The 26328-nt window shown below is 40.7% G+C and overlaps 1 protein-coding gene across 5 annotated transcripts in view; it reads left to right on the top strand.

Annotated features, from left to right (window-relative positions):
• Window positions 1-26095, top strand: part of usp10 (ubiquitin specific peptidase 10) — a 29993-nt gene extending 3898 nt beyond the window's left edge. Inside the window, exons 2-15 of one of the 5 annotated variants that reach the window (XM_071905338.2) lie at window positions 6949-7017; window positions 8525-8570; window positions 8971-9030; window positions 11097-12341; window positions 15508-15599; window positions 16370-16479; window positions 16597-16655; window positions 16741-16844; window positions 17296-17395; window positions 18241-18421; window positions 20614-20779; window positions 21260-21404; window positions 22748-22813; window positions 24064-26095. In XM_071905338.2, coding sequence (XP_071761439.1) covers window positions 6949-7017; window positions 8525-8570; window positions 8971-9030; window positions 11097-12341; window positions 15508-15599; window positions 16370-16479; window positions 16597-16655; window positions 16741-16844; window positions 17296-17395; window positions 18241-18421; window positions 20614-20779; window positions 21260-21404; window positions 22748-22813; window positions 24064-24251 — 2631 coding nt within the window. In that variant the 3' untranslated portion in view covers window positions 24252-26095. Of the gene's footprint in view, window positions 1-6948; window positions 7018-8524; window positions 8571-8970; window positions 9031-11093; window positions 12342-15507; window positions 15600-16369; window positions 16480-16596; window positions 16656-16740; window positions 16845-17295; window positions 17396-18240; window positions 18422-20613; window positions 20780-21259; window positions 21405-22747; window positions 22814-24063 lie in introns of all 5 variants that reach the window. The other 4 variants (XM_071905337.2, XM_071905336.2, XM_071905340.2 and 1 more) reach the window with 4 other exon arrangements.
• Window positions 26096-26328: the final 233 nt, after the last annotated feature.

The following is a 26328-nucleotide window of genomic DNA, read 5'->3' as shown; positions in this document are numbered from 1 at the left end:
ACCCTCTTCGCTTCAGAACTTCCCACAAAGGTTCAGTGATGTTTAGATTTGGTGATTGAAGAGGCCATGGAAGGCATTTAGCTTCATCCTCGTGTTCATGAAACCACTCTTGAATTTGTTTAGCAGTGGGGACATTATCATCTTGGAATATGGGAACATTGAGGGAACAGCATTTGTACCTTACTGTGCACCTGGTGCTGTAAAATGGTCCGTTATACGACCATGTAGAGCAATCATCGGATCCTAATGACTCCCACAAGACTGCCACAGCATTACAGAGCCACCACTATGTCTAACAGTTGGCAACAAACACAGTGGGTTGAAGGCATCCATTGACTTTTTCCAAACCTAAACCTATCCGGATATAGGGAAAAGGGTAAAAGACAATCATCAGACCATATTACTTTTTGGCTGGGCCAGTAGGTGGCGCAGCCGCAGCTGGCAACCAGTCCAAGAATTTGGTCTGTCGCATGTTAAACAAGTTGAACAAGCTTAACAAGTTGAATATTTTGAAATGTGCATATACCGGCAAGGACCCATGATACCTGTAGGTGTGGCTTGTCCTGCGGAGCTGTGAGGTTTTGTTCCCAGTAGGCAGTTAATCAGTAGGCTAATGCTTGCTAGTTAATATAAACAGAAGTACAGTTGTCTGTTCTGTTCGCTTGTGTAGTTTGACTACTAATTTGATATTGCTCATGGTGCTGACATTGTATAACAGGCAGTTTGTCAGTGATAGACAGTAAAGCATAGTAATATGGTATTATCCATGTCGGTTAGCAGTCTCTTACCCGACAGATTGTTAGTGGATCCTGCTAGCTTTAGCTAGCATATGAAAACTGGACGTAGTGCAGAAGTATTCAACTTCAGTTGTGCCGCAAGTCTTACTAAAGTAGATTGATGTGAGTAAATAATGAATTTTACCATTTTTGGCCCTAAAGTTACTACACTCTGCAGTAGTAACAACTGAATAATGCATTCCTGCGATAGAACTGCTGCATAATACATTAAACATTTCTGTGCATATTTTTTATGTATACATATATATATATATATATAGTACATATATATAGTACCTGCTACACTACTTGATGCACATATTCTCTAAGGAAAACTTGCACTAGACTTAGGCTACTACTTCAAAATCAAACCTTTCAATTACATGACAAATAATTCTTACTGTGCATACTAGGGCTGAAACGATTCCTCGAGAAACTCGAGTAACTCGATTACTAAAAATCATCGATGCAAATTCTTTGCATCGAAGCTTCGTTTAATCCATATAACTATATACACACTCAGTGATTCGCACGGATGATTATTACTGTTGCACAACGCGCTGGAGAAAGAGAGAGAAAATAGCGAGGGGCGAAGAGAAGAGACAGGCCAGAGAAAACGACAGAAAGTGTCCAAAGTTTCGGATCCAGTGTTGCCAACTTGGCGACTTTGTCGCTAGACTTAGCGACTTTTCAGACCCCCCTGGCGCCTTTATTTCTCAAAAGCGACTAGCGACAAATCTGCCGACTTTTTCTGACCATGGGAAGCAATGTTAATGTGTTGAATCCCAAAGCATTTGGCAATAAATTGGTTCGGCTGATGCCGGTTTTCTCTACTTGCTTGTCTTATCCAGAGAGGTCTGACGGTCACAGCGCTTCCCACACACAGCGTAGCTCCTTCCCTCCGCTGAGAGCAGGGACTGTAGGATAGGGTCCACTTGTAATTGCTACCGGCGTACGCCGAAACTGGCCCGGGTGGGCGGAGTCAGCACTTAATATTAAAACGGGATGAGATGAAGGCTAGTAAAGAATGCACGTTAATTATGGCTATATGTAATGGCTAGTTAAGAACGTAAATCAATATGGTGGCTAGTTATGATGTCCCTAAGTTAGCTAAGTTTTGCTCAAGAAAATAACCACAGAAAATAAAATGCTGCAGTCAATTTGTGAAAGCCTGAGCTTCATTCATGTTATTATTATGATAGTCACACACATACACACACACACACACACACACACACACACACACACCTACTCCCCTCACAGTGATGCATAAAATACCCCAGAAAGCAAAATATCAGGTGGTGTAAGTAGCAGTTGGAGCCTAAAATGCACCAGTCCAATACAGCAGGTATATTCAGTTTAGTTTGATTGCAGTGAGTAGGGTCAGCAGGTATAGGGCAACCCTTCAACATAGTAAATAAATGTACATTAGCCAGTCTTATGAACTTGTATGATATTTAGGCCTAGTAATAAATATCAATAATAATTATTATTTCACCTCGTTTTCAGTAAATCAGTGTCGTATGGACAGCTTCGTGCGGACAGCTTTTCTCTTTTGTATATTTACTATTGCTCTTTAATAAAGCAAAAGTATTTCTTATCCGATTACTCGATTAATCGATGGGATAATTGGTAGAATACTCGATTACTAAAATAATCGATAGCTGCAGCCCTAGTGCATACATTTTTATAGGTCTATTCATGTCAATTTATGTGTTGTAATCTCTGTAAATCTCTGAGAACACATAACAGGTAGGCTGTATGTAAATCAAGTGTAAATAATTGAACAACTACACATTTGCCTGTGTACACTTTCATCTGAACATGCCTGCATTTGGTGTGTGTGCACATTGCATTGCCATGTAAAGTCAATTACAAGGTAGAATAACTCATGACATACAGTCACGTAGGTGTTGATTAAAATCTGGTGTCAATTTTAGACTGTAATTCAGTGGTGGTTAGCAACTATCCTGTTAAGAGTCCGTCTATCCCTGACCGTGAGCTTCAACTTGCAACCACTGTTTCTCTTTAGCAATGCAGTTTGTACATGTTTGGCATATTGACATGACTGATGACGGTTCCCCTTTCCAAATTTTACAGTTTTTAGGACCAGTGCACCTACAATTTGGGCGCTTCGAGCATCAGACCAGTGTTAATACATTTACGCAATGTACACATTCACGGGAACAGTGCAGACTCTTTTTCATTCGTTATGTTTTGGATTCTGTTCGATTCTGTCCTTTTCTACCTATTTAAGAAAGTAAGTATTAGTAAATAAATTTGCAACAGTCCGGTATCTTCTAAAACAGTATATGAAATGTATGGCATACTAGTCATCAGAATATTAAAATGAAACTGCATTAAGATAACAGCTGGATAAAATATTAAGCTAAGCTTATTTAACTGAGCTTAATTTTGAAAACTTTTGTGAGTTTTTGTGCAGGCAATTTGTTGCTTTTGTGGGGTAGATGACTTGCGAAACTTTTCATAATCTGTGTGCTTCCTGGGGTGATAAATGCGATAATAGTGAAACAGATTTGTTTAACTTTCTGCCTTACTTTTTGCCTTAAGTCACTGCAACTGCAGTGACTTAAGGCAAAGTTTGCAAAGCAAACTGCCTTTCTCTCTTTAGTATCAATTCGTTCAAATCCAAACCATGTCCAAGCGAGTGAAGTAGATCCACTTCAAGGAATTAACTCTTCTTCGGCGGGCTCCACAGAAGCACAGGTTGCTGTCATGTCCTCTATTTGGCCGGTGGCATCTCTCATCTTGTGTTGTCCAGGTTTTTAGCCATGCATGAAGTGGCGACATGTAACGAGTTGCTGTGCTAGTTTTTTACCCACATGAGCACAAAGTGCATGCACATGATCATGGGATGTACTCGACAATCACACATGCCATTTTGCTCGCATCTTAATGACCATTCTATCACAAACGATATGATACCGCCCACCCCTACTCTGAATTCAATACAAATAAATAGGCAATGTATTGTTCCGTCAATTTTTTTCTCTCCCACCCAGCCCTAGCCACTGTTAAGCCACTCCCAAGAGGTTAAAGAGATTCTCCTTTGGTGTTAAGCTGTTGTATGGGTAGTTGTGGGAGTATGCAACCAGTAGTGTTTATTAGCCCCAAATTGCTCTACTTTTTCATTTTGTCATATTTGAGACTTGTTTTTTTTTTACATTGGAGGCTAAAGTATTAGTATAGTATAGTTTTGTGCCCCTCTGTTAATCATGTCCCTGAGTCGTGGTGCAACAGCATAGCCACAGAGAGAATTCCTTGGCTATAAATGTTATCTGATAGAGGAATGTCACCTGTCTTTCAACAGAATAAATTGCAAGGGCTCCTTACTACGAGTGTCATACTCTTCATTGTTTCATGGTAGTTTTTTATTTGTGTCACTGTATTACCACATCAGACCAATATGCAGGCACAGGCATGCTCCCAAGGTTTATTGAAAATGTGTCTGACCTTATTTGTAGTGGTGCTGCAGCATTTTCATGCTCAGCCAAGTTGTCCATTAATAATCTTTGCATTCCAATTTGAGAGAACAAGCAGAGTAGCGCTAGCTGTGTCCCCTATTATGGATAGAGTACATGGCTCACATTTTAGCAGGGATCAGTTTTCAGGTGTTTCATTTTGTGTGTTGACGTGTGTATGGGATGCAGGTGACCAGTTTGTTACTCTATGCATCAGGTGGCAGCAACAGTGCAACTAGAAATTCCAGTGAAGCAGCTCCTGTGGGTAGAGCTTTTCAGACACAGAATGTTTTGCATACTCTCTCATTATGTTCTTGCTCTCAACTCGAACCATCTAACATTACAAGACACTTAGGAACTATCCTCAGTTACAGTTTGGTCAGTGTACACTTTGTTGGTATGCTGAATTGAAGAAATTCTCACAGGATTTAGTTTTATTTTCACATTTTGCCTCCTGTCTGTGATAACAGTTGTGACCTTTTTTCTATATGGCCCATTTTAATGCCTGACAGATATATTGGGACACTGCTATTAGCAGCAAGTGTTTGTTTAATTGTTTTTATTTGACTAATATGTTCATTGGCTTAAAATCTATAGATGTTATCAGTGACGGTATGTCAAATCTTTTAAGATAAAGTGTCAATGACGTTAACTAATAAAAATCATTCATTGGAACATCTTGTTCCTCACCGTTTTACTTGAAAAGTTACATTTGTGTGAGAGATGTGACATACCATCACTAAAAGTCAGTAATGGGTAATTGAGCTCCTTAAATATATTGTATCACATTCTGAAATTGCTCCAGCCCTGCTCACTCTATCATTGTAGGCCCTCCCTATAGTCCTAGTGTGAGTGTGGTGTCGTCACTAAAGTGCGTTGAAATCATACAGATGGCTAATTTGTTGTAATCCTCAGTCCAAACGAACAGCAAGGGAAGCTTAGTGTGGTACGTGTGGCATGCCTGTAGAAAGAGGCAAAGGGACATTCTTTCTGTTGTGATTGTATTAGCCATCCTGAGGCCGTTGGATTATAGCTGGCTGTTTGTCGCTTGTAGTGCCATTTCAGCAATGTGGGCCCTCGTGTGGGGCCTCGTTTGCAAAGAGTTACATATGCTTGAGCTGCACTTTCTTTTCTCTGTGCCTCCCCTTTCACGTTCCACTGTTTAATGCGCTGGGAGGATTAACGGTGTGGCTAGTGAGTTCATTTCACCTTTCTCAATTGCTGTGGACAACTACCACTATAAACCACCAATATATATTGTTTTTTTTTTTTTTTTTTGCAAAAAAATAAGGCAGGGCAATAATTTGTTCAGATGCATCTTGTGTAGTCGCATAGATGTTACGTTTTTTAAATGGACACAATTGACTATGGTATTCCTTAAAAAGCCAACGCTTAGCCTAAATTAGAGAGAGCTCAGAGGAACTTTTCTCTTTTTGCTGTCAATGGGTAGCAAGTCTTGGAGCTCTTCAATTACAGTGTAACTGGGATTAGGTTAATTATAGCCAGCAGAGGAAAGCAGGTTATCTTCACAAAGCAATACCAGGCAAGCACCTGAGCCAGACAAGAGTAGTGTCCCACTGCTAGGGTCCTGAATGGAAGTTTTGCCTACGAGTCCTGTGGATTGCATGCCATCATTTAGGTTAATACCCTCTGTAATGCTTTGCATTATTAACCATGGTTATATTTGATGTGGTGACACGACGATAGAGAATGACCACTTTTGGTCTCCCATTTTACTTTGGAGAAATGTAGTAATGTTCAGCACGGCAAGCAAGCAGTCACCAATGCTGTTATTGATTGCTAGTGCCGTTGTTGACCAATTTCTGCTACAAATATACAACAGATGTAAGAGGTTGAGGAACTTTGTTTAGCTAGCAGGGATAATCCCTGTTTGGATCCATGTGATTTTAGGGTCACAAGCTCATCATCCAAAAGGTCTCCACACAGTCTTAGAGGCTCCACACAGTCTTAGAGGCTCCACACAGTCTTAGAGGCTCAGACTGCATCCTTAGTTTCATTCTGTCAGGAAGGCACATGAAGCTGCAAGTTTATAAAACTTCAGCAGCATCAGTATAGGTCCCTGACTTGGCTTTTTTGATGAGGCTCCTTTCATATCATATAGATTTTTCATATCTTTGTTAACCACTCAAAAACAGACTCCGTTAATGTAAAAAATCACAACATTGAAGTAAAATTTCATGGTCCAGTCCTTCCTCAAACTGTACCATATTCTAGATAAAGCCTTACTTTGCTCAGAAGTGGACTGTAGGGAGACATTATGCCTAATGACTCATCACTTCTTCATGTTGTCCTTTACTTTGATGCAAACCAACGTTGCAGTTTTGGCTAGACGATGACTGACTCTCATAAGAGCCTGTGGACCGCGAGTTTTGATGACACTGTCCTCCAGATCAGTTCCAAATATGAGGTGGAAGGCGTTGTCCGTGGCTGCCCGTACAATTTGATTTTCTTTCCTTTATATCAGAAGAGGATCTCAAGTTTTGTGACTTTGTTTACAGTGGCCTTTTTTCATGGCATCACAGGCTATTTAGGATCAGCTTCCCACTTTTTAAGTTATACTACAACATCAGGAAAAACAAACGACTTGGCATGTGCTACTGCACATTGTGAAATATTCTTTGATCATGTCTTTCTATTGGACTAATGGCTATATTAATTTCTTCCCACAGTACATCTTCGGGGAATTCAGCCCTGATGAGATCAATCAGTTTTTTGTGACTCCACGATGTTATGTTGAGGTAAGGAGCTGGGTTAGAAAGTTAAATATAAAATTCTTTGAAATGTGAGAAAACAAGCATGTTAAATATTCTGTGTGTATCATTTTAACATCAATGAATCACCACTACATTAATTTTGAGTCGTTAGTATAGTTATAAACAAACGAGAGAAACACTAGCACTAACAATACCACTGGCATGAGATGGAGGCACCCAATCGATCATGGTCTTATTTGTTTACATTTATACCAATTTATACCATTTATGTATCACTATTAATTTGACAATGATATATTGATGTTTAAAAATGCTACATGTTGCACCTTTAAAGGTCCATTGCAATGAGATTTACATTTCTCAATTTCATGGTATAATTTAACAAAAGACCTGTTAATGTAAAGTTATCCAAATCATTATAACTGTCAGCATTGTGGAAATTTGACTAACACTCTTTGAAAAAATCTCTCTCTGGTTGCCAACAGAATCAAATAGATTTAGAATTCCAATCTACTTCCTGGTGTAGATGATGTCACCTACACCCAGGTTCCAATGAATGCTCTGATTAGTCGGCAGTATGCATAGTTAATCAGGTGTCCCACAGACTGTCAGACAATTGCCAGACAGCTACTTGCCAAACGAGCCAAAATCTCCATGCCTCCATTGTTGCTGGGTGCCGAAGTTCCAACACTGGATATTTGTTCCCCAAAGATAGAATTCAATAGAATCAAAATCAAGTACTCTACGCTGACAACGCTATTGCATAATGGCAACTTTAATACAATGTTCTTGCCATGTGATTTGGTCTTTTCCATGTCACCTTGTGTTTAGTTGTATAGCTTATCTGTTTTAACAGTTCACAGTCCATTCTCTTGCCTAATGTCAAATGTCAAAAATCACTTTCACTATTTCATCACCCCTCTGGATTTTTAGAGTAGGACCTCTAAATGATGCTTGGTTACCTGCCAAAGTGGCTAATGGAGTCGGCAAACTTACAAACCATGGCCATCAATCATTTGGCTGGTAGCTGATCTTAATTTCCCACCCTTCAGGAGAAGTAAATGCATTCTAAATATTGAATAACCATAAATAATATTACTAAAAGTGAATGATGACAAATAAAAGATGGCAATCATAGCAAAGAAATGAAACGTGGGGGAAGAAATACACCAATGGGAAACGTAACACAGTAACTGATACACACGAACAAGTCTATAACTTCCTTATTTAAGAAGTGATTTAAAAGAAAATACTATAGCCAGATAGTTGAGTGGTTGAGGCTGCCACCTCACATGTCACATGTGGCCATGCTGGCCTGGGATTGAATCCTGCCAGAACTTTCTCTACTGTGTCTCCCTACTCCGTCTCCTTCTCTGCTTTCCAACTGTCAAAATAAAGAGAAAACTGGAAAATAAAAGAAGATACAGATTTTGCTAGCGTGATCTCCTTGAGAAGATCGTTTCAAAGATTAGTTTTTTTTTTAATGTTCTTTTTTTGGTGATTTCTAATCTTGACTTTCATCTCCTCACAGCTTCCTCCGTTCAATGACAAAGTCTCTTGCATCAGTCAGTCTTCTGGTAAGTCCATTGCACGTACACGAGATTGATAAATTATTTATTTTTGTCAGATGAAAAATTATCAGCATCAAACTACCCTGCCCTCTCTCGGCTGCTCGTACATGATATCACAGTTGTTGTTTCTCAAAGCAGATCTTTAAGAGTTAGAGTTAAGTTCAGGCTTACCTTACCTGACATGCCTGGCAGGGAGATGCTTTCCATATTTTTTTTGTTAAATCTGAAATACAGATCCCAATAGATGGGGATTTTTTTTTTCATCATTTGTAAGGATACATCAAGCCTTATCATACGTTAATTTCCAAGCCACCAAATTTAAAAAATGTAATATCGGCCACCTTTGAGATCGTACCCACTTGCTCATGACACTTTATCCTTACCTTGATTTGTATTGATTATTTAGGAAGTTACTGCACTCCTGCTGTACCTTACATTATGGAGTCTATGGGACTGCAGGTTTGCGGTGAGTTGGGGGGGTCTGACACTCTGTGGCTTGACTAGCTGTTGTACTTTTGCTGTAAAACTCAAACCCAGGTTTCAAAAACTGGTGGCTTTCTAAACCTTGCCCCTATATTCTTTCTCTTGCCTGTTGGTACAATCTGTAGAGCTTTGCATGCTCAGATACTGTTAAGTATCTTATCCTCTCTTGCATATAATGCATTTGCACCACAGCAGGGCTCCGAGTTGAATTGAGAATTTTTGTATGAATTTAACAATCCCACTTAACTAGACTTACAAGGGCATAGTGATGGTTTACTGTGATTTGCTAACATCTGTGTACCTATTTAGCCTTCCATTTTTAAGGTTTTAACTCTGAATGCATTTTACAGTCATGAGTTTCAATTTCGATAACACTAACAGAGGACCTTCTAATCCCAATAGAGGAAGTAATCGTGGTGTGCTGTCTTCTTACCCTCTTAACCATGCCTTGCCGTACCTCAGGGTTTGCAGTTTGGGTGACCAGTCAGCTGTATCATGTTGAAGGGCACTTGGATGATTTATCTGATTTGCACTTACTAATGTCTTCCTTTTTGTTCACTTCTCTACTTGACGCCTCTCACTGCATAATAATTTCCTGTTTAAGCTGCCATGCAACACATTGTAACTAAATGTTGGAGTACATTTTGATGTCAGTGCACACTGTTGTTGCTTTACATTGTTGAAGCTGTTTGTGTCCCTTGTTAAACGCTAATTTATAAAAAATGTGCAGTGCCTTGTAAAAGAATTCAGACCCTTTGACTTTTGTTACTTCAAAATGCACTCTGTTCTATCAAAGACAAAACAAAACTGAAGAAATTTATATGAAAATATAAAATTAAAATAACGGAGAAATTGAGTTTGCGTAAGTATTCAACCCCTTTGATTCATTTGAGATGAATTGCCGCACTAGCAAAGATTTGCTCAACATTTTTTATCATCTGTTACTCAGATCTCACAATGTTTTCCTTTCAAACTTTTAAAATTGGTCTTTTTTGCTAACAAAGCTTACAGAATTTGCAAAAAAATACAGAATTTGAAATCTGAGCTTTTCCTGTCCAATTTCTCTATTGACTTCCAATGTAAAGTTGGACTGGAAAAACGAATTGAAACTGCAGCTTCTGTATTTGCAATTAGCCCAAACAAAGCAAAGGGGTTGAATACTTATGCGTAAAAGATTTATTTAAATATTATACTTTCATGTACATTTCTACAAATTTCTTCTCACCTTGATGGAGTAGAGTACTTTGCATAGAGCTCAGACAAAATCCTGAATAAATGCATTTTGGAATAACTAAAATGTGCAAAAAGTCAAGGGCTCTGAATACTTTCGCAAATCACTGTACATAGACACACATACAGATAAAAATGCCTGCCCATTACATTGATTTCTTTGTCAGATAGCAATGATGGTTTACAAAATCTCATGCTAATGGCCAGGACATTTCTATAATTATTTGTTATGAATAATGTCTACCAGTGATTTTCAACTGGTTTTACATCAGAATTTGACCTTGTTGACCCATTGTATTAAAAATCAGGACAATAACCAAATTATTCTTTTTGGAGAAAAGTCAGGACCCTGTAGGCTTGTCAAATCATTGTAAGTCTGACCATGTGATTGTTGGATGTTACTGCTTAAGGAAATGAAAATCTTAATCATATCGTCATATAATTTAGTCCTAAATAAGACTACATTGCCCCCTTTGAACTATTCCACTTTTGAATTCATTCGCAATATTCTTGGCATTCACGTAAGGCCAGGAAGAATGTGGTTTAGTCAAGAATAGGCACAACAACAGTAGTTGTTGGCGCCAAAAAAAATCCAGCAGGATTTTTTTTTATGGGCATGGCTGACCTTGTCAGAATGCTCCCACGACCCCGTTTGGGTGATGGCTCACTGGTTGAGAAATGTTGATTTATGCTAAACTCAGCAGCACATCTTGTGTAAAACACAACAGTGGTTTTTGTTATATAGGCCCATGATTCACAAGCTATATTTGAGGACATAATCTTTTTGCTTCTAACTGATTGAGATGTTATCTGCAGCAGAAGACTATCAGCGCATTGAGTTTGGTGTGGACGAGGTGATGGATTCCGAGCATGTTGGGGTGAAGGATCCCCTGTACAAGGTGTCCAGCACCCTTAACCCCCAGGCTCCAGAGTTCATCCTGGGCTGCCAGTCAGCCCAGAAGGCCCAGCAAACAGCCCCTCCAGCAGCTGATGTCCCTGATGGAACCCACTTCAACTCACTGGACTGCCCTGACTCGGAGGCCTCAGCCGTGGACAATCACCAGGCCTGCCAGGACATGGACGGTGTCCCCGGCAGCCTAGGACAGCGGGAGAGGAAGAAAAAGAAAAAGCGACCGCCAGGATACTACAACTACCTGGAAGGGTCAGCTGGCAACAACAGCAGTAGTGGTGGAGCAGTTGCAGATGGGACGCCTGTGACAGCACTGGTGAATGGACATGCACTCAGTGCCCCACACCACAGTGCTGAGGATGTGGTTGGCAAGGCATTGTCAGGGGCTGAACTTTCCACCCCTGGCCCTGTCTCCATGGCAACATCAACGGCTGCAGTGGCAGCAGCCAAATTTGCCTCCACATCCACTGTCAATCAGAGGACTTGTGTTAGCCCTGATGACTCTTCTTTGGACTTAACAAGTGGAGCTGCCTCTTTATCAGATGGTAACAATGCAACTTCCTCCTCTTCATCCTCCTCTCAAAGCAGTGGGATGACAGAGGGACCCAGGACTGCAGATCAGCAGCCAGATCATTTGGCTCCACAGAGCCCTGAACTTTTGGATAGCGGAGCACACAGCCCCTGCTCCAAATCCCCTCTTCCTCCTTCGGCTGCTGTGGCCAGCCCCCCTGCCACCACTGCTACTGCTACTACTGAACTGGAGGGGAGGGAGGATGGGGACAGTGGGGTGGCCAATGGGCTAGCAGAGCCTGACGCTGCTGTCAGTGCAGACGGACACAAAGAAGACTGTGAGACTGGGGAACAGGCTCAGCAGGTCTCCCCAGACTCTGCTGCCCAGCCGGTGGTGGCAGAGCAGGCGAACTCGCCTGCCCTTCCAGCCGCACCTACTGCCAACCTCCCCAAATCGTGGGCTAGCCTCTTCCACAACTCCAAGCCTCTGCCTGGGGGCCCTCAGGCCTTTGTGGAGGTGAAGAATGTTGTGGAAGTTGTTGCTCCCTCCCCTGCTATGCCAGAGCAGCCTGAGAAAGTTGGGGAGGTCAAAGACAGCCCTGTCCACGTATCAGAGGATCCTATGGCCCCTAAACTCGCAGGTAGTATGTAAAGATGCTCACAATATCATTTTAAAAATAGTTCATCCTACTTGTTTTTTATTGTCTCACCTTGCACATTTCAAGAAGTGTTTTCCAGGCAAGCAGCCATCAATGAATTGCTGTTAAATTCATTCACCATCCACTTGGTGGCAATCTTGAGACAATTGTACTTTCCTTACTCCCTATACAACCTATGCCAGAGTAAACTTAAAATGTGCAAGGTTTGAAAAGAGTAAAAGAGAGGAGGTATGTGACCAAATCGCATTTTGAGGTTGATGATGATCGTTGCAGTTTCAATAAACTGCTAATTTTGCTCAATAATGCTCAATAATGGCTTGCCCCAGGGAACGTTTTATGCATGTTGCATTTATTTACAAGATGTCAAATGAACACTAGGTGGTGGTAGCACATACAGAATTGCTGTTCAATATTGAGTCATTTGTCACATCTGTATAACCCACCATAGCTCACTAACGTATTTGTACCGTTCACACCAGTGTCAGTTGGCTGGGGAAAGCCTTGCTAGGCTCACACCTTATGAGCCAAGGGATGTTCCTATAGCAAAGTTAGATCATGGCTGTTGAATATTGCTCAAATATTATAAGGTTTAGGCTCTCTAAAGTTGTAATCAGGACATTGATGGAAGAGGTGGGCACAACAGGTTGTTTCACCATTAGATTAATAAATTATTTCAGGGTTCAGTATCATGACATATGACAGTTCACTCTGCATAAATGAATAATCAGGACTTTACCTTCATAGCCAGAATTTGAAGAGAAATTTGTCATGCAGATGTATAACTCTGTGAAAAAGGAGGAGAAATAACAGAATAGCCTGGATGATTTTCTGGGGACATGGTAGCGTGACACATATCTTTGGGAAACTGGTGCATTTGCTATATTTACAAAAAGAGCCAGCCTGGAAAAAAAGCTGCCACCCAGAACAACAGAGTCATAGCTTGAACAGTCAGTTAAGTGAAGCCAGATGAATTCAGCCAACTCAGAATTTTCCAAAAGGATTTCTTGAAACATCCCTTTGACCAGGTCGGACAGGAATGCACACCAGGGTGGGAAAATAACTGTAGCCACCAGCCAAATGCTGGTAAATGTTGGTAATTTGGAAAATGGCCAAAGTCACTGGATTTTTCAATCCATCAGCCACTGTGGCCCGTGGATGAAAAAGTTAGTGTTCTGCCTTGTTGTACACACGCACACACTCTCACCCACACCCTCTTCTTTATAGCACCACACAGTGTTGAGTATTAAAACAACTTAACAATTACTCTTATCCTGTTGAGCTTGCACTTTCCACACTACCAGTCTTTAGATGTTGTAGTTAGGCCTCATGTTGTGAAATACCAGTTGAAGTGGACACACTGGCAAGCACAATTTGGTGTGATTAGAGAAGAATTTAATTTAAATTTATTTGAAGTGTTCCACACAGACACAAGCGACAAACAACATATAAATTAGTGGTCTTAATTTGCTCTGATAAAACATCCTTTAAATCGTGGCTGTGCCATTCAAGTTGTCTTGCCTCTAGCAACTGGGACTTTCCATCTCTCCTAACAGCAGTGTGCAGTATTTGACTTTTGTCTGTTCAGATAAACCTGATTATTGTGCATAGTTATGAACAGTTTAAAGGGAGTCCCATGTCTCTGCACATATACTAATTGTTAGACAGTTGCATGTTTTCTCACCAGAGTGCTTTGCACAAAAGTTTAACAGGATGCTACTTATACTCTAAAATATGTACTTGCAGCACACAGTCTCTTCACATATCGCTTTGTCATGTGAAAACCTTGTAACTCCAGTTTTGGTGATATTCATGTTTTGAATTCAATTGAAGGATCACATAATCCTCTGTGGGCTGAGAAAATTCTGACCTCTTGGGCTGATGAAACCCTTTCAAAACCCATTGGATAAAGTCAATATGCATTGTCAGCAAGTTAAAAACAACTTTTTTTCTTAGTTCCTGAAACTTTACATTTAGAGATATGAGGTTTTCACCTGACAGCGTATTTTACTTTTTAGCACACTTGTTAGACAGAAAGCCATGTGGTCATTTGTTAGCTGCCTAACATGGGATCCAAAGCTTGATTAGCCATTGATAAATATCTGATATTCACAATATCTGATCACTAAATGGCTCAGTGATCAGTCTGCCAGTGATTGGCCTATTCTGATAGTTCATTGGGGTTTTGCAAAGCAAAAATGGAAATCATTTATATGTAAATTCATTCTAAATGCTACGAGATGAATGTGGAATTCTACCACCTCAGTGCCAGATCTCATCTATTTAAATGACAACGGTTATTTTCAATCTAGGTCTTATTTTCTTACTTTTTGCCTTCATGACGTTTGATTGTGTTAAAATTTTTATCACTCACTTCATTGTTGAGCTTTACGTTGGTCCACTGCTCTCCAATCCACACTCAAGGGCCAAAGTAAGCTCCAACAGGACTGCTGGAACTTAAATTAAATAATTACTCTGCACAATGATGAACGGAAAGTTCTACAGTGAAGTAAGTGACAAACTTTTGAACACAATTGTCATGGTGGCAAAAACTAGGAAAATAAAGACCCAGTTCCAAAGTGACAATATCCTTTAATCACAAAGCAGTTATGTGAGCCAGTTGAGCCATTTCTGCACTATAGCTTCACCAAACATACCTACTGATGATTTGTATTGGCTGATGTAGATGCATAGTGATTAGTCTTGGCTTGCAAAAATCCCAGCTGTAGCTGCCCTACGTACTTCGGCAGATTCAATGACATTATCTTTTGAAAACCACTGTTATGCTTTTTGTTAAGCTGATTTTTATTTCATCACTTGTGTTAATTTATGTCCACGTTACCATGGGAGCTGTGTTTTAAGTGACAGCCTCCCTTCCTAGGCGTGGTACAACATATCCTTGCTTCGATTCAGCCAGTCTCTTGTGCCGTTGTCATTTGAGGCAGGAGTGGAAGAAGGGACATTTTTGTTGTTAAAATGAAATGCAATTTTCATGTGATCCAGGAATAGTGTACTACTTTCACCATCCACATAGAGTTGATGACTGAAAGTATATGTACTCACAAATGATACCCTTGCCTCAGGTGTCCAATGTATGTTGCAGTTATATGGGGATACCTGTTAAAGAAGATTGTCTATTTGTTTGAATCCCCAGAACTTATTGAGAATGTGAAGTTGATACATAAACCAGTGTCTTTGCAACCAAGAGGACTGATCAACAAGGGAAACTGGTGCTATATCAACGCTGTATCCTTTTATTCAGCTTCTTGTTTTTGAATTATTTGTCTGCAATGGCTTATTTTTAACCCTTCAAAACTGTGTTTATACGTTTACATGTTTAGGTGTTATAATGTAGGTAGCATAACTCGTTTTTTACATTGGTGCTTCCCCAAACAGCACAAGGGATAGTTGAATCAAATTCTGTGTATTGGTAAATGGTATCAAGTCCCATGTAAGCTGATAGGGGCCTTAAAGAAATACTGTCATTGCGAATTTTAGTTGATTGCTTTTCTTTGCCACACACTCGCCAAAGGAGTGAGATGGGGCGGGTGCCTGGATAATTCCTGGAAAGCCAGGAAAATGGTATTCTTCTTTCAATCCAAAAGACATGGCTAGCTGCAGGCATGGTATCAATGAGTCATGTTGCCTCGCTATTTTATGGAAACCTTTTCCTGTGTCCATTAAGAGGAAAAATAACCAACTAAAATTCAAAATGTCAAGGTATCTCCTAAAGACATCCTCATTATAATAGTGATGGAAGGCTACTGTGATAGCAAAATTACAAGGGTTTCAATATATTAGTCACTTAAGCACTGGAATCAGATTAAGCATGGCATTGAACTAGAATACAGATAGTTGTTTTACTTAACCCTTCAACCTTGGCAACTTAAGCGTTCCCTTAAGTTGATCCACAGTTTAAATGGTTAAATTCAAAGATGGCATTATGCTATGCTTAATATTATAGTAGATCTGCTGTTCCTACATGAATATTTTCCTCCCTGACTCTGAGCACTCAGACCCTGCAGGCCCTGATTGCGTGCCCCCCCATGTATCACCTGATGAAGTCCATTCCTCTGCATAATGAAATGCAGAGGCCATGTACCTCCACACCCATGATAGACAACTTGTAAGTAATGTTTGTGCAAGTTGATATCAAACAATATATCAAGATGCAGTGCCAAATGCAATTTATTCAAAATGTGTTTTGCCCAGTGACATCACCCTTTCTGTCTGTCCTTAACAGTGTACGGCTTGTGAATGAGTTCAACAACATGCCTGTGCCATCTAAAGCCAAACAGCAAGGTAAGATGTTAGACCGCATCCCCAAAGTACTTTGGTTGCATTTTTGGTCAGTGTCACTAATGTGGTTCGTCTTCTGTGTCCACAGCTGCTGGTGACAAGATCATGAAAGACATTCGGCCCGGTGTACCTTTTGAACCGACTTACATTTATAGGCTCCTCACTCTAATCAAGTCAAGTCTCTCTGAGAAGGTAGGCTGTGCTGCCTCAGGAATCTCTGCAAACTGCTGAGTAATGGCGTGTTGCACAGGCTTTTCTTATCATCACACTCTTTGAATAGGTGTTCTGGAACGGACAGTCAATGAAGGGAATGTTCTTCACATGTTTTTCAAAATCCCACATTTTGCATAGTCTGGAACAGAATTTGACAAGACACCTGAAGGGAGTCCATGCACGGCACCTGCTGAGTCAATCCTGATTCTAATTTTTATGGTTGAAATTAATTAAACCCCCTGTTTCTCATGAGGTCTAAACTCGTCTTGTCTCACCTGTGAAATATGCTTCCCTGTCTATGCTTACTCAGGTGTGTGACTGAGTATGCATGTGCGTGTGTGTGCAGGCACATGCTGAGTCAATAGTGTTGTGTTTGAGAGCATGGCGGTACGTTTTAATTGGTGCTGATGACCCTGTGCTCTGCTCTCAGGGTCGACAAGAGGATGCGGAGGAGTACCTTGGCTTCACCCTCAACGGATTGCATGAGGAGATGCTGGCTTTGAAAAAAATAATCTCGCCTCAGGAAGAGAGTAAGCATTTTGATTTCCACCACTTCCAACAGTGCGATATGTCATATCACATAGCAGATAATATAATTATGAATATATAACTGAATTCACATTCCTCTACACCATTGGTTTTCCTTGTGTTTGATTTAAGGAACAGTTCGCCCCAAAATGAAAAATTCTGTCATTATCTACTCACTCCCATGTCAGTTGAAACCTCATTTAATGTCCTATGACCATCAAGTGCAAAGTGAGTTGGTGACAGCAGATCTAGCTCAGCCTTTTCCCAAACAATTAAAGTGAACAGGGTCTGGTTGTTTAAACCTTCACGTTTATCTAAACAACTCGTGCAGCAAATTCCCTGGTGTTTTGTAGCCAAATGATTGCACTGCGCAAAAAAGCTATATTTACCCTATTAAGTAGCATTATTCTAGGTTGAAGAAACGGTAACTTCTTGTGTGGTATGTCAACCAAAACAAGGAAATGGGCTGATTCTGTTTACAACTGGCCAACCAATAGAGGTAGTAGAGGGCAGCGTGTGCTAGCACAGTAAGCTCTCTTTTGGCCTAGTTGTTTAGAAATGTTATAGTCATTTTATGCCCTTTTTAGAACTGTAAACAACCAGGTTCATTCAACAGTTGTTTGGGAAACAGCTGAGACAGAACAGCAGTCGTTAACTCGCTGTGTGTTTGATCTACAAAATTGCATGTGGCGCTGAGTAGATAATGACATAATTTTCATTTGGGGGTGAATTGTTGCTTTAATACAAACGCACATGTCAATTTACAACTAGTTTTTTCTAGTCTACTAATTTGTAGTACTTTTGGTTTGGACCTCTGAAGTGATTTTCTCCTGTGCTTATCAAACAGAAGCTCCCACACCCAATGGCCCAGAGGCCCAGCCAGGTGTGGAGGAAGATGCTGCTGATAAGGAGGAAGAAGGTAGCGAGGATGAGTGGGAGCAAGTTGGCCCCCGAAACAAGACCTCCATCACTCGCCAAGCTGACTTTGTCCGCACACCTATCACTGATATATTTGGTGGGCACATCAGGTAAGCTGACAGATCGTAGTACCAGTAATTGTGAGGAGTTTCTCAGAGTAAAAGCCGAGTTAGTTTGATGTCTCCCAAGTATATGAAGAAATCCTCATGGCTTGTTGACACCTGACCTGTTTCTCCAAAACCAAAGTGATAGTCAGCCACTGAGTATTTAATTATTTTCATCGGCTGTGGCTTCATTGACCGGTAATACACGAGAGCTGGAAGACAGTTGCGTCGTCTTAATCTGCGCCCCCTGGGCTGCCTGCACAGCTTCTCCATCCAAGCTTTCAACCTCTGTTCATGGTGCCATCACAAACGGGCCTACCAGCCGCCTCTAGCCTGCCTCCAACCAGCACCGCAGCTCTTCAGAATAACAGCCATTGTGGGCCGCTTGTGGTCAGAAGCCTCGACAGCAAGACGTGGGGGCACACATTCACAAATAAAGAATCACAAAACAAGTTTGAAAGTTAAGAACCTGTGAGGGTGTAGCTTGCCTAAATAACATACCGGTACTCTATGAGGTTCTGGTCTGGCATGCTCCTGGTCTGTCCTGGTTGCACAGAACCTCAGAGGATTATTTTCTTAGAAACGGTTGCAACCAGAGGGCAATGGAGTACAGGGGTGTACGTTTACAGAGTGTGGTGTAGTGTACACCCACTGAGCTTGGCTATAGTCCATGGACGTTTTCAGCCACTAGTCAGAGTAATTGGTTTGACTTGGGGAATCACTGCAACAATTTAGAAATGATTTTCCCCAATTTGAAGTCATTTAGTGTGACCATTCCACTCTCAGGAGCAGCCAGCATGTTGGGTATTTTTTTCCTTTCAAACCTTCTGGATCAAATGTTGCAATCAGGATATGCTTGGAATAATTAATAAAGGCCTTGTCAACTTGTGATTCCAGTGTCAACCTTTGCTTAAATCTTGAAGGACTAAAGGATCAATTATATTCACACACTGAGTATAATTTAAAGGGGGATGCCATCAGTTACTTCATAGATGGGGAATGGTAGAGTTTGATATTGTAGATCCACAGAATGTTTCAGTTTTCAGATTCAGTTGAGCTTTATTTTATACCATTTGAGTTCTGTACAAGAAAATGTATCATAACTTCAGAAAACCCCCCAGGGTGCAAAATGGTCATCTTTGGTTTGCCATTAGTCAGTGCCAAAGAGTTTAATACCATCTTCAAATCAAAAAGTTAATTCTTAAACCAAAAGGTCTGTCACAAACGACCAAAGCAGAGTTGGTGTGCTCTGACAGAAATGAATAACAAAAAACTCTCACACAACCCCCAGATAGACACTAGCCAATGGCAGGATGAATATCTTTAATTGGGCAGCAAGCTAGGCAATGGTCAAGAAGAAATGTTTTAGTAATTGGAAGTTTTACGTTAGTGATCGATGGCTGTCCTATCTGACAACACTGACCTCTATAGGGCTCTGTTATTGCATAATGCATTAGGTTGTATTTTATCAATCAACAGGCCAATACGCGCATGCACTGAATCAGAAATTGATTTAGAGATGCTAAAACAAAGCAGGCTACCGGACATAGATTACTTACACAGCTGTCTCAGTTAGTCAGTCCTGCTGCAGGCACCCTGTGCGGCTGTGTGAACACCATTACTGTTCAAATTAAGCATTAGTTCTCTTTGGATGTAACTAACTACTTGACAGTGCTACTATACTAGTGAGCCTCTATTAACTAAAGTTATTCCTTTGATTTTTGTTAATGTTACCTCAGTCGCAAGATCAATGTTTCCTTTACCATTTGCTGCCATTTCCTTCATTGCAGTACTTTCTTGCGTGTTGTTATCACATCATCAGGTTTTCTCCCACCAACACAATCTGACCCAGGTTGTCCGAACTCTCACCTTAAATTTACTTCAGACATGGCAAAGGCAAATGCAGCTGATGAGGAAAAGACAGATTAAAGAAACTTTGTAAACATTGAAACACTTAGGCCAAGGTTTGAAGGGGTGAGTAAGGGGTACAACTCAATAATAAAGTGAGTCCTAATATTTTGCACACTGGGTGTATTCTGAATCCTGTTCCCCTTTAAGGGTCAACATGAACGGTAAACACCATGAATCTTCCTTGAGTGTGAGATCATAGAGAATCACAAGGTATGGTCCTTTATGTCTAACCAGTATTTCTTCAGGATATCTAACTTTGTGTTTTGTGTGTTTTGTTTCCTTGTCAGATCGGTGGTGTACCAACAAAACTCTAAGGAGTCGGCCACCCTGCAGCCCTTCTTCACCCTGCAGCTGGACATCCAATCCGAGAAGATCCGCACTGTCCAGGAGGCTCTGGAAACCTTGGTGGCACGGGAATCAGTCCAGGGCTACACTTCTAAAACCAAGCAGGAGGTATGACTAAAGTGAACTTTCAAGCTGCATTTTAGTTAAGCGTTACAGCTGCTCTACATCTGTACATTGGCCATCGTTTTACTAATGGACCTATCTTTCTTGTCTACAGTTGTTACTTTTTGTTGTTTCAGAGAGAGTAAAGTTTGGGTCTCTGGCACTTTTAAAAGCCCACAAAGTGATTCATGATATTGATCAAAGCTCTCAACATGCTCTTGCATTTCTGATAAATGGTGTGCTCTCATCCTGTTCTGTTCTTGTTCTGTTCTCTCTGCTGTTTAGTTTCGTTTTCATGGGGCTTTAGTGTAGGGTTAGAAATGAACTTTTGTTGTCCTTTTGATTTCTTCTAAGTATTTCCAGCGCAATGTTCAGATTCAGGTCTTTATTGTCCCACAGCGGGAAATTTATGTCTTTATTCTATTACAGTGTGTTCTCTCTCTGCACCTCTTTCTGTCTCTCTTGTCCTCCTTTTCTCCCCTCTAGATCGAGATCAGTCGGAGGGTGACTCTGGAAGAGCTGCCTCCTGTGCTGGTGCTCCATCTCAAGAGGTTTGTTTTTGAAAAGACTGGAGGCTGCCAGAAACTGATCAAGAACATCGATTACCCCGTGGACCTGGAAATCAGCAAAGGTATGGACCCCCACCTTGCTAAACACACCAGTCCTTTTAAGTTGTCCTACTTACTCTTGGTGCACACATTTCATTGTTATAACTCACTCTTCTGACATCAAGTTTATGAACAGTGTTTACATTTAGAAAGGTGGTATTTCAGTCACAACACCACAGTAGAGAGGTGATTTCCGATCTCTGTTCTAATGGTAACTTGCTAGCTCTCCATCTTGCCTCACACTTCATAAGTCCTACTCCACTCTCCTGCTCCACAAGTGTGTAACCAGCAGCATACAGACAAATGGAGAGAGAACTCTTGTCATCCTTGACGTCTACCTCCCTCTGCACCTAAACGTCACTAGTTTTTTAAATTTCCTTCACCAAGTTGATAATAGGCCTGTAACATATAAAGGGACACCTCTATCCATCCAGTTTCACTTTAGGGCTGCAACTAAAGATTTTTGATGCAATTGGTTATTTTGTTGACTGATGAATTGATAAATTAATGGATCTGAATGACTTGCAATAAAATAACTTTTGCAATTGAACATTTCAGTTTGTCAGCATGAATTTTAATAGTGGAATACGTCATTATAACCAAACTATATTTCAGCATATTGCCTGATCTTAGCCCATATAAGGTACTGCATTATGGCTGTCAGAAGCTATATACATTTCAGTGTACAGGCACTGTAGCATTCATGCGATGGACAAAGCTGATTTCTAGGGCAGACTGGGAAATGCATGACATCCATTTTCAATGTTGTATCAGCAATTTGGATAGTAATAAAGCAAGTAATAAAGTAATAGAGCAAGCCAGTTCGCTGTCTGATTACTGGGCTAACCTAGCTTGGATAATACTTGCCATGCAACTGCGCCATCATGTGCTTCAAATAATGCTACTGGGATTTTTGTTCTGTTTGTAATGGGCTGCTGCAGCTTTGCACAGGGAACAAAGCATCCCATTATTGGGTTTTTGTTGGCAGTATTCCCATACTTTGGACACTCTGGGTCAGAGTCTTTTGTAATTCTCCTGTGTATACTCGGGGTCAGGGCTCGCGGCAGCCATGTTAAAACAACTATTATTCTAAATTCAATGTAGTCAATGACGTCAGCTAATCGTTGCAGCCCTATTTCATTTAGGAACCATGTACACAAGGCTCCACTTCCCATCGTAACAACTCTAGCCTCAGTATGGGATAAATTTCATGAGTGAGGATGAGGAATTTTCTCCAGCCTATTCATCTTAAAAAAACAGGCTAACACTGTGCTTCACCACATTCTACATTTAACTATAATGTGAGTGATACCCTACAACTCTTTAGTGTCATCAGTGGATTTGCCTAATTTTGATTTCCTTACAGATCTCTTGTCCTCTGGAGTGCGGAGCAAAGTCGTGAAAGGCCAAAGAACTTACAGGCTCTTTGCAGGTGTGATAATATTTTCTGCATCAGTCACAGCAATAAGTGTGCTGCAACTGATTGTATGTATTTTTGTGCTTCTTATTTTCAACATATTGTCGCTGTGACAGATATTAATTCATCATGATCTGAATATTTCACCCACCCAAATAATGATGCTGCCAAGAGCAGTTTAGAACGGCTGTCCAATCCGTATTGAAACTGAATACATCTGGTTTGAAGCAGTTCTTCATTTGACATCAGGAAGTACTTTGAGAACACAATAAATATGAGAAAAGCTTTTTTGGAATACCCCACTATTTTTGTCAGCTTTCCAAGAAATACTTAATTCCAGAGGGGAAAAAAGCCAATTATAATTAATCAGCCTCTGTTTTTCCTCTTTTTTTTTTTTTTTTTTTAATACATACAATTTACAGATGAGCATCACCGAGCGCATAGGACAGCAGTTGAAGAATGTGTGCTAACTAAAGCAAAATATGCCAAAATGAGTACTAATCATGATTGACTATAATTGAAACGCTAGAGTTACTAATGGATATCACTTCTATCCCTCATCCCTACTAAGATTTACACACAGAATGAGGGATTCAACTATAATTGCCTTGTTAAAACTTCCATGTGGAGAAGACAAAGCAAGTATTTCAAGAGAGGCAGCTCCTGTGAGCAGCAGAATGGAACATTATTAAACACAATAGAGTGTAATCGGCACTCGCATCCACCAATTACCAGTGTTTAGGTGCTAATCGGCCTTAATAAATCAGCAAAACTGATAAACTGTGCAACCTGAGGGGCAGCAGCTTGGCATAGTCAGTAGCAGTGTGATTCAACTAGAAGGCCCAGGTCCAAGCCCCCGTCACAGCAAGCATCCGCCCTGATCAAGTGTCCTTAAAGTCCCCAAGAAATGAACTCCCATTACTTTTATTTCCTGGAAAACAGTATCTTTCATGGTGACCTCATGTTACACTTGTAGGCGTAAATATACATTTCCAACCAATAAAACCATCAGATTTTTTAGCAATCGCGCCCCTCCCATCAAAATTGCCTTTCTCTCCCTGGCTCATATTCCATTAGTTTAGACTTTTGAATGATCCCTCACATTGTTTTAGCTGTTGCACAGCATTGTGGGGCACTAGACTGTGAGTACTACCTGGAGTAAAAAGCTGCTGACACGTGTATTAGGAATGGCCAACTTTGAAGTCATGGGTGAGTCAGGTAAAAAAAACAACAACCTCCTAATCTTTATTTTGTCACTCCCCCAGTTGTCTATCACCATGGGAACAGCGCGACAGGCGGTCATTACACCACGGATGTCTTCCACATCGGTCTAAACGGCTGGCTGCGCATCGACGACCAGACAGTGAGGGTCATCAACCAGTACCAGGTGGTTAAGCAGACTGCAGAGCGCACCGCCTACCTGCTGTACTACCGCCGCGTCGACCTGCTGTAGACACCACACTCACACACACACAAACCGACGTACACACAAACATACACGAATATATTCACATTCATACACAGACACGAAGACATACATGCTCAAAATGCACTCATTGACAATACAGTCGCAGATATACATTTACACGTGACACAGACACACACACCAAACTAATGAACAGGAACACTGCCCAACTTCTTCTCTTGCAAGATTTTCCTCTCCCTCCCCCTCGTCCCCGCTTTCCAGAGAACCAGCTTTTCCAACACCTTTTTCCTTGTATCTTTTTTTGGAAGAACAGAAACAAGCTGCGTTCACAAAGAATTCCCTGTGACTGCTTTCTCTTCTCTGTGCACCACTGCTGTTTTTTGTTTTTGTTTTTTTTTGTTTTTGTTTTTGTTTTTAATGCTGCAAGGAAGGACTGTTGAATAGACAGGGGTGGGGGTGGGGTTACAGGTCGGGACCTGAGACTCACCTCTGACTGAGCCCACAGCTTGGCTCAGATAGGGAACAGTGGATTCACACGCAGGAAGAACTATCTACCATATCAGGCTGCAGTTGGACTGCTGGGGTAATTTCTCTCTTGTTTTGATTACCTTTTTTTAAGGAAATGGCATAGAAATATCAGTGTTTTGCCTTTTAGTAAGGAGAACTGTTGGCCTAATGAATTTGCAGCAGTGAAAAAGCCTGTTTTGAATTTGCCCTCGTGCATTGAAAAGGCCCAGCACCAGCAAACTACACAGCATTATCATGAGTCTCTACTCCCAAGGCGAGATTCTCTTCTCTGCCGCCACCTCCTCCTCCTCCTCCTCCATTTCCTCACTTTTGTGATGCTTTTAAATCTAGGTAATACTTGAGCCATCAAAAAAGAGGAAAAAAGACAGGAGGTGCTACATTGTATTGGAACTTAACAGCCTCCTTGTTTGAGAGAACCTTGTATGGTATCTGGGTTTAGAATTAGAACGACTATCTAAAAATATTAATGCGCTTTAGAATTTAAGTGATAACAAAAATAAGCTTCTGTGCACAAAGTATAACTGATTGATGATTAAAAGACATGGACATGCAAATGCATATTTTTGCAAATATTTAGACTAAAATGAAAAAAAAAAAAAAGGAAAAAAATAAATCTAGGTGACTGACAACTTGTTTGGGTCCCGGAGGGCTGTGCTGGTTTTCAAGCTTTGAGTTCTTGCACTGGAGAGATGGCAACCAATCAAGACAGATTCCATTGCAAAAACCTGCCCTTGTTTACTTTGTACATTTCCTTCTCACCCCATTCTTCATTTGTCCTTTTTTTTTCTGTACTGGTCTAAAGGTTCCACCTGTGTATAGGTGGCTTATCAATGTAGTTTTGAGCCACATCACCCCTTTACCCCCAACTCAGCAGAAAGCGGGGGCTGCCTTAGGTTCAATATGTGATGTTTCTCCACTCAGTGTACGAGTCTAACCCTAATCGGGCGGCAACTGTAAGTCTAATGTCTGTAAAGTGTTAGGGGAATGTACCTGACCTCTGTATTTACTCTTTTGTGGCTCAGAAGTTCCTCCCAGACGAGGGAAACTGACTGTTGAGGGGAAGTGGGACGACACCTGTGCTAAGCTCTAAACAAGGCCCCCGATATGCGCACAAAAGGAAATCGTGTTTGCTTTTGTTCAAGACATTGATTTTGCATCATTCATTGATTGTGATGATTTTTGTTTGAGTTATTAAAAGATGTTAGTTTTTTTTTTTGTCATTGATCATTTGTTGGATGTCCCCATGCTCTCTCCCTTCTGAAATATACTTGCATTTGAATTGGTGTTTGAAAGAAATTACCCAGGCTAAAGCACAACAATGAATAAAATTGAACAAGTTCTTTGCTTGATATTTATTTCCTTTTTTGTCATTTTCCCGTTTCATAATTGTTTGGTTCTTGCTAAAGAGTCATTTCATTCCAACCAGTGTTGGAATCTATCAGTATTAACACTTTACAGAAAGTAATTGGCTAAAAGAGTAGTTCATCATGACTTAGGCTTGTATGCTTGGTCTTTTTTTCCATCTTAAAAGTGGATCCTTTTCCAAAGAAAATCATTCTCTGCCGTCTCATCCAAA

The sequence above is a fragment of the Centroberyx gerrardi genome, chromosome 1 (genome assembly GCF_048128805.1).
Source record: "Centroberyx gerrardi isolate f3 chromosome 1, fCenGer3.hap1.cur.20231027, whole genome shotgun sequence".
Taxonomy (NCBI): Eukaryota; Metazoa; Chordata; class Actinopteri; order Beryciformes; family Berycidae; genus Centroberyx; species Centroberyx gerrardi.
This window is presented reverse-complemented; position numbering and strand designations above follow the sequence as displayed.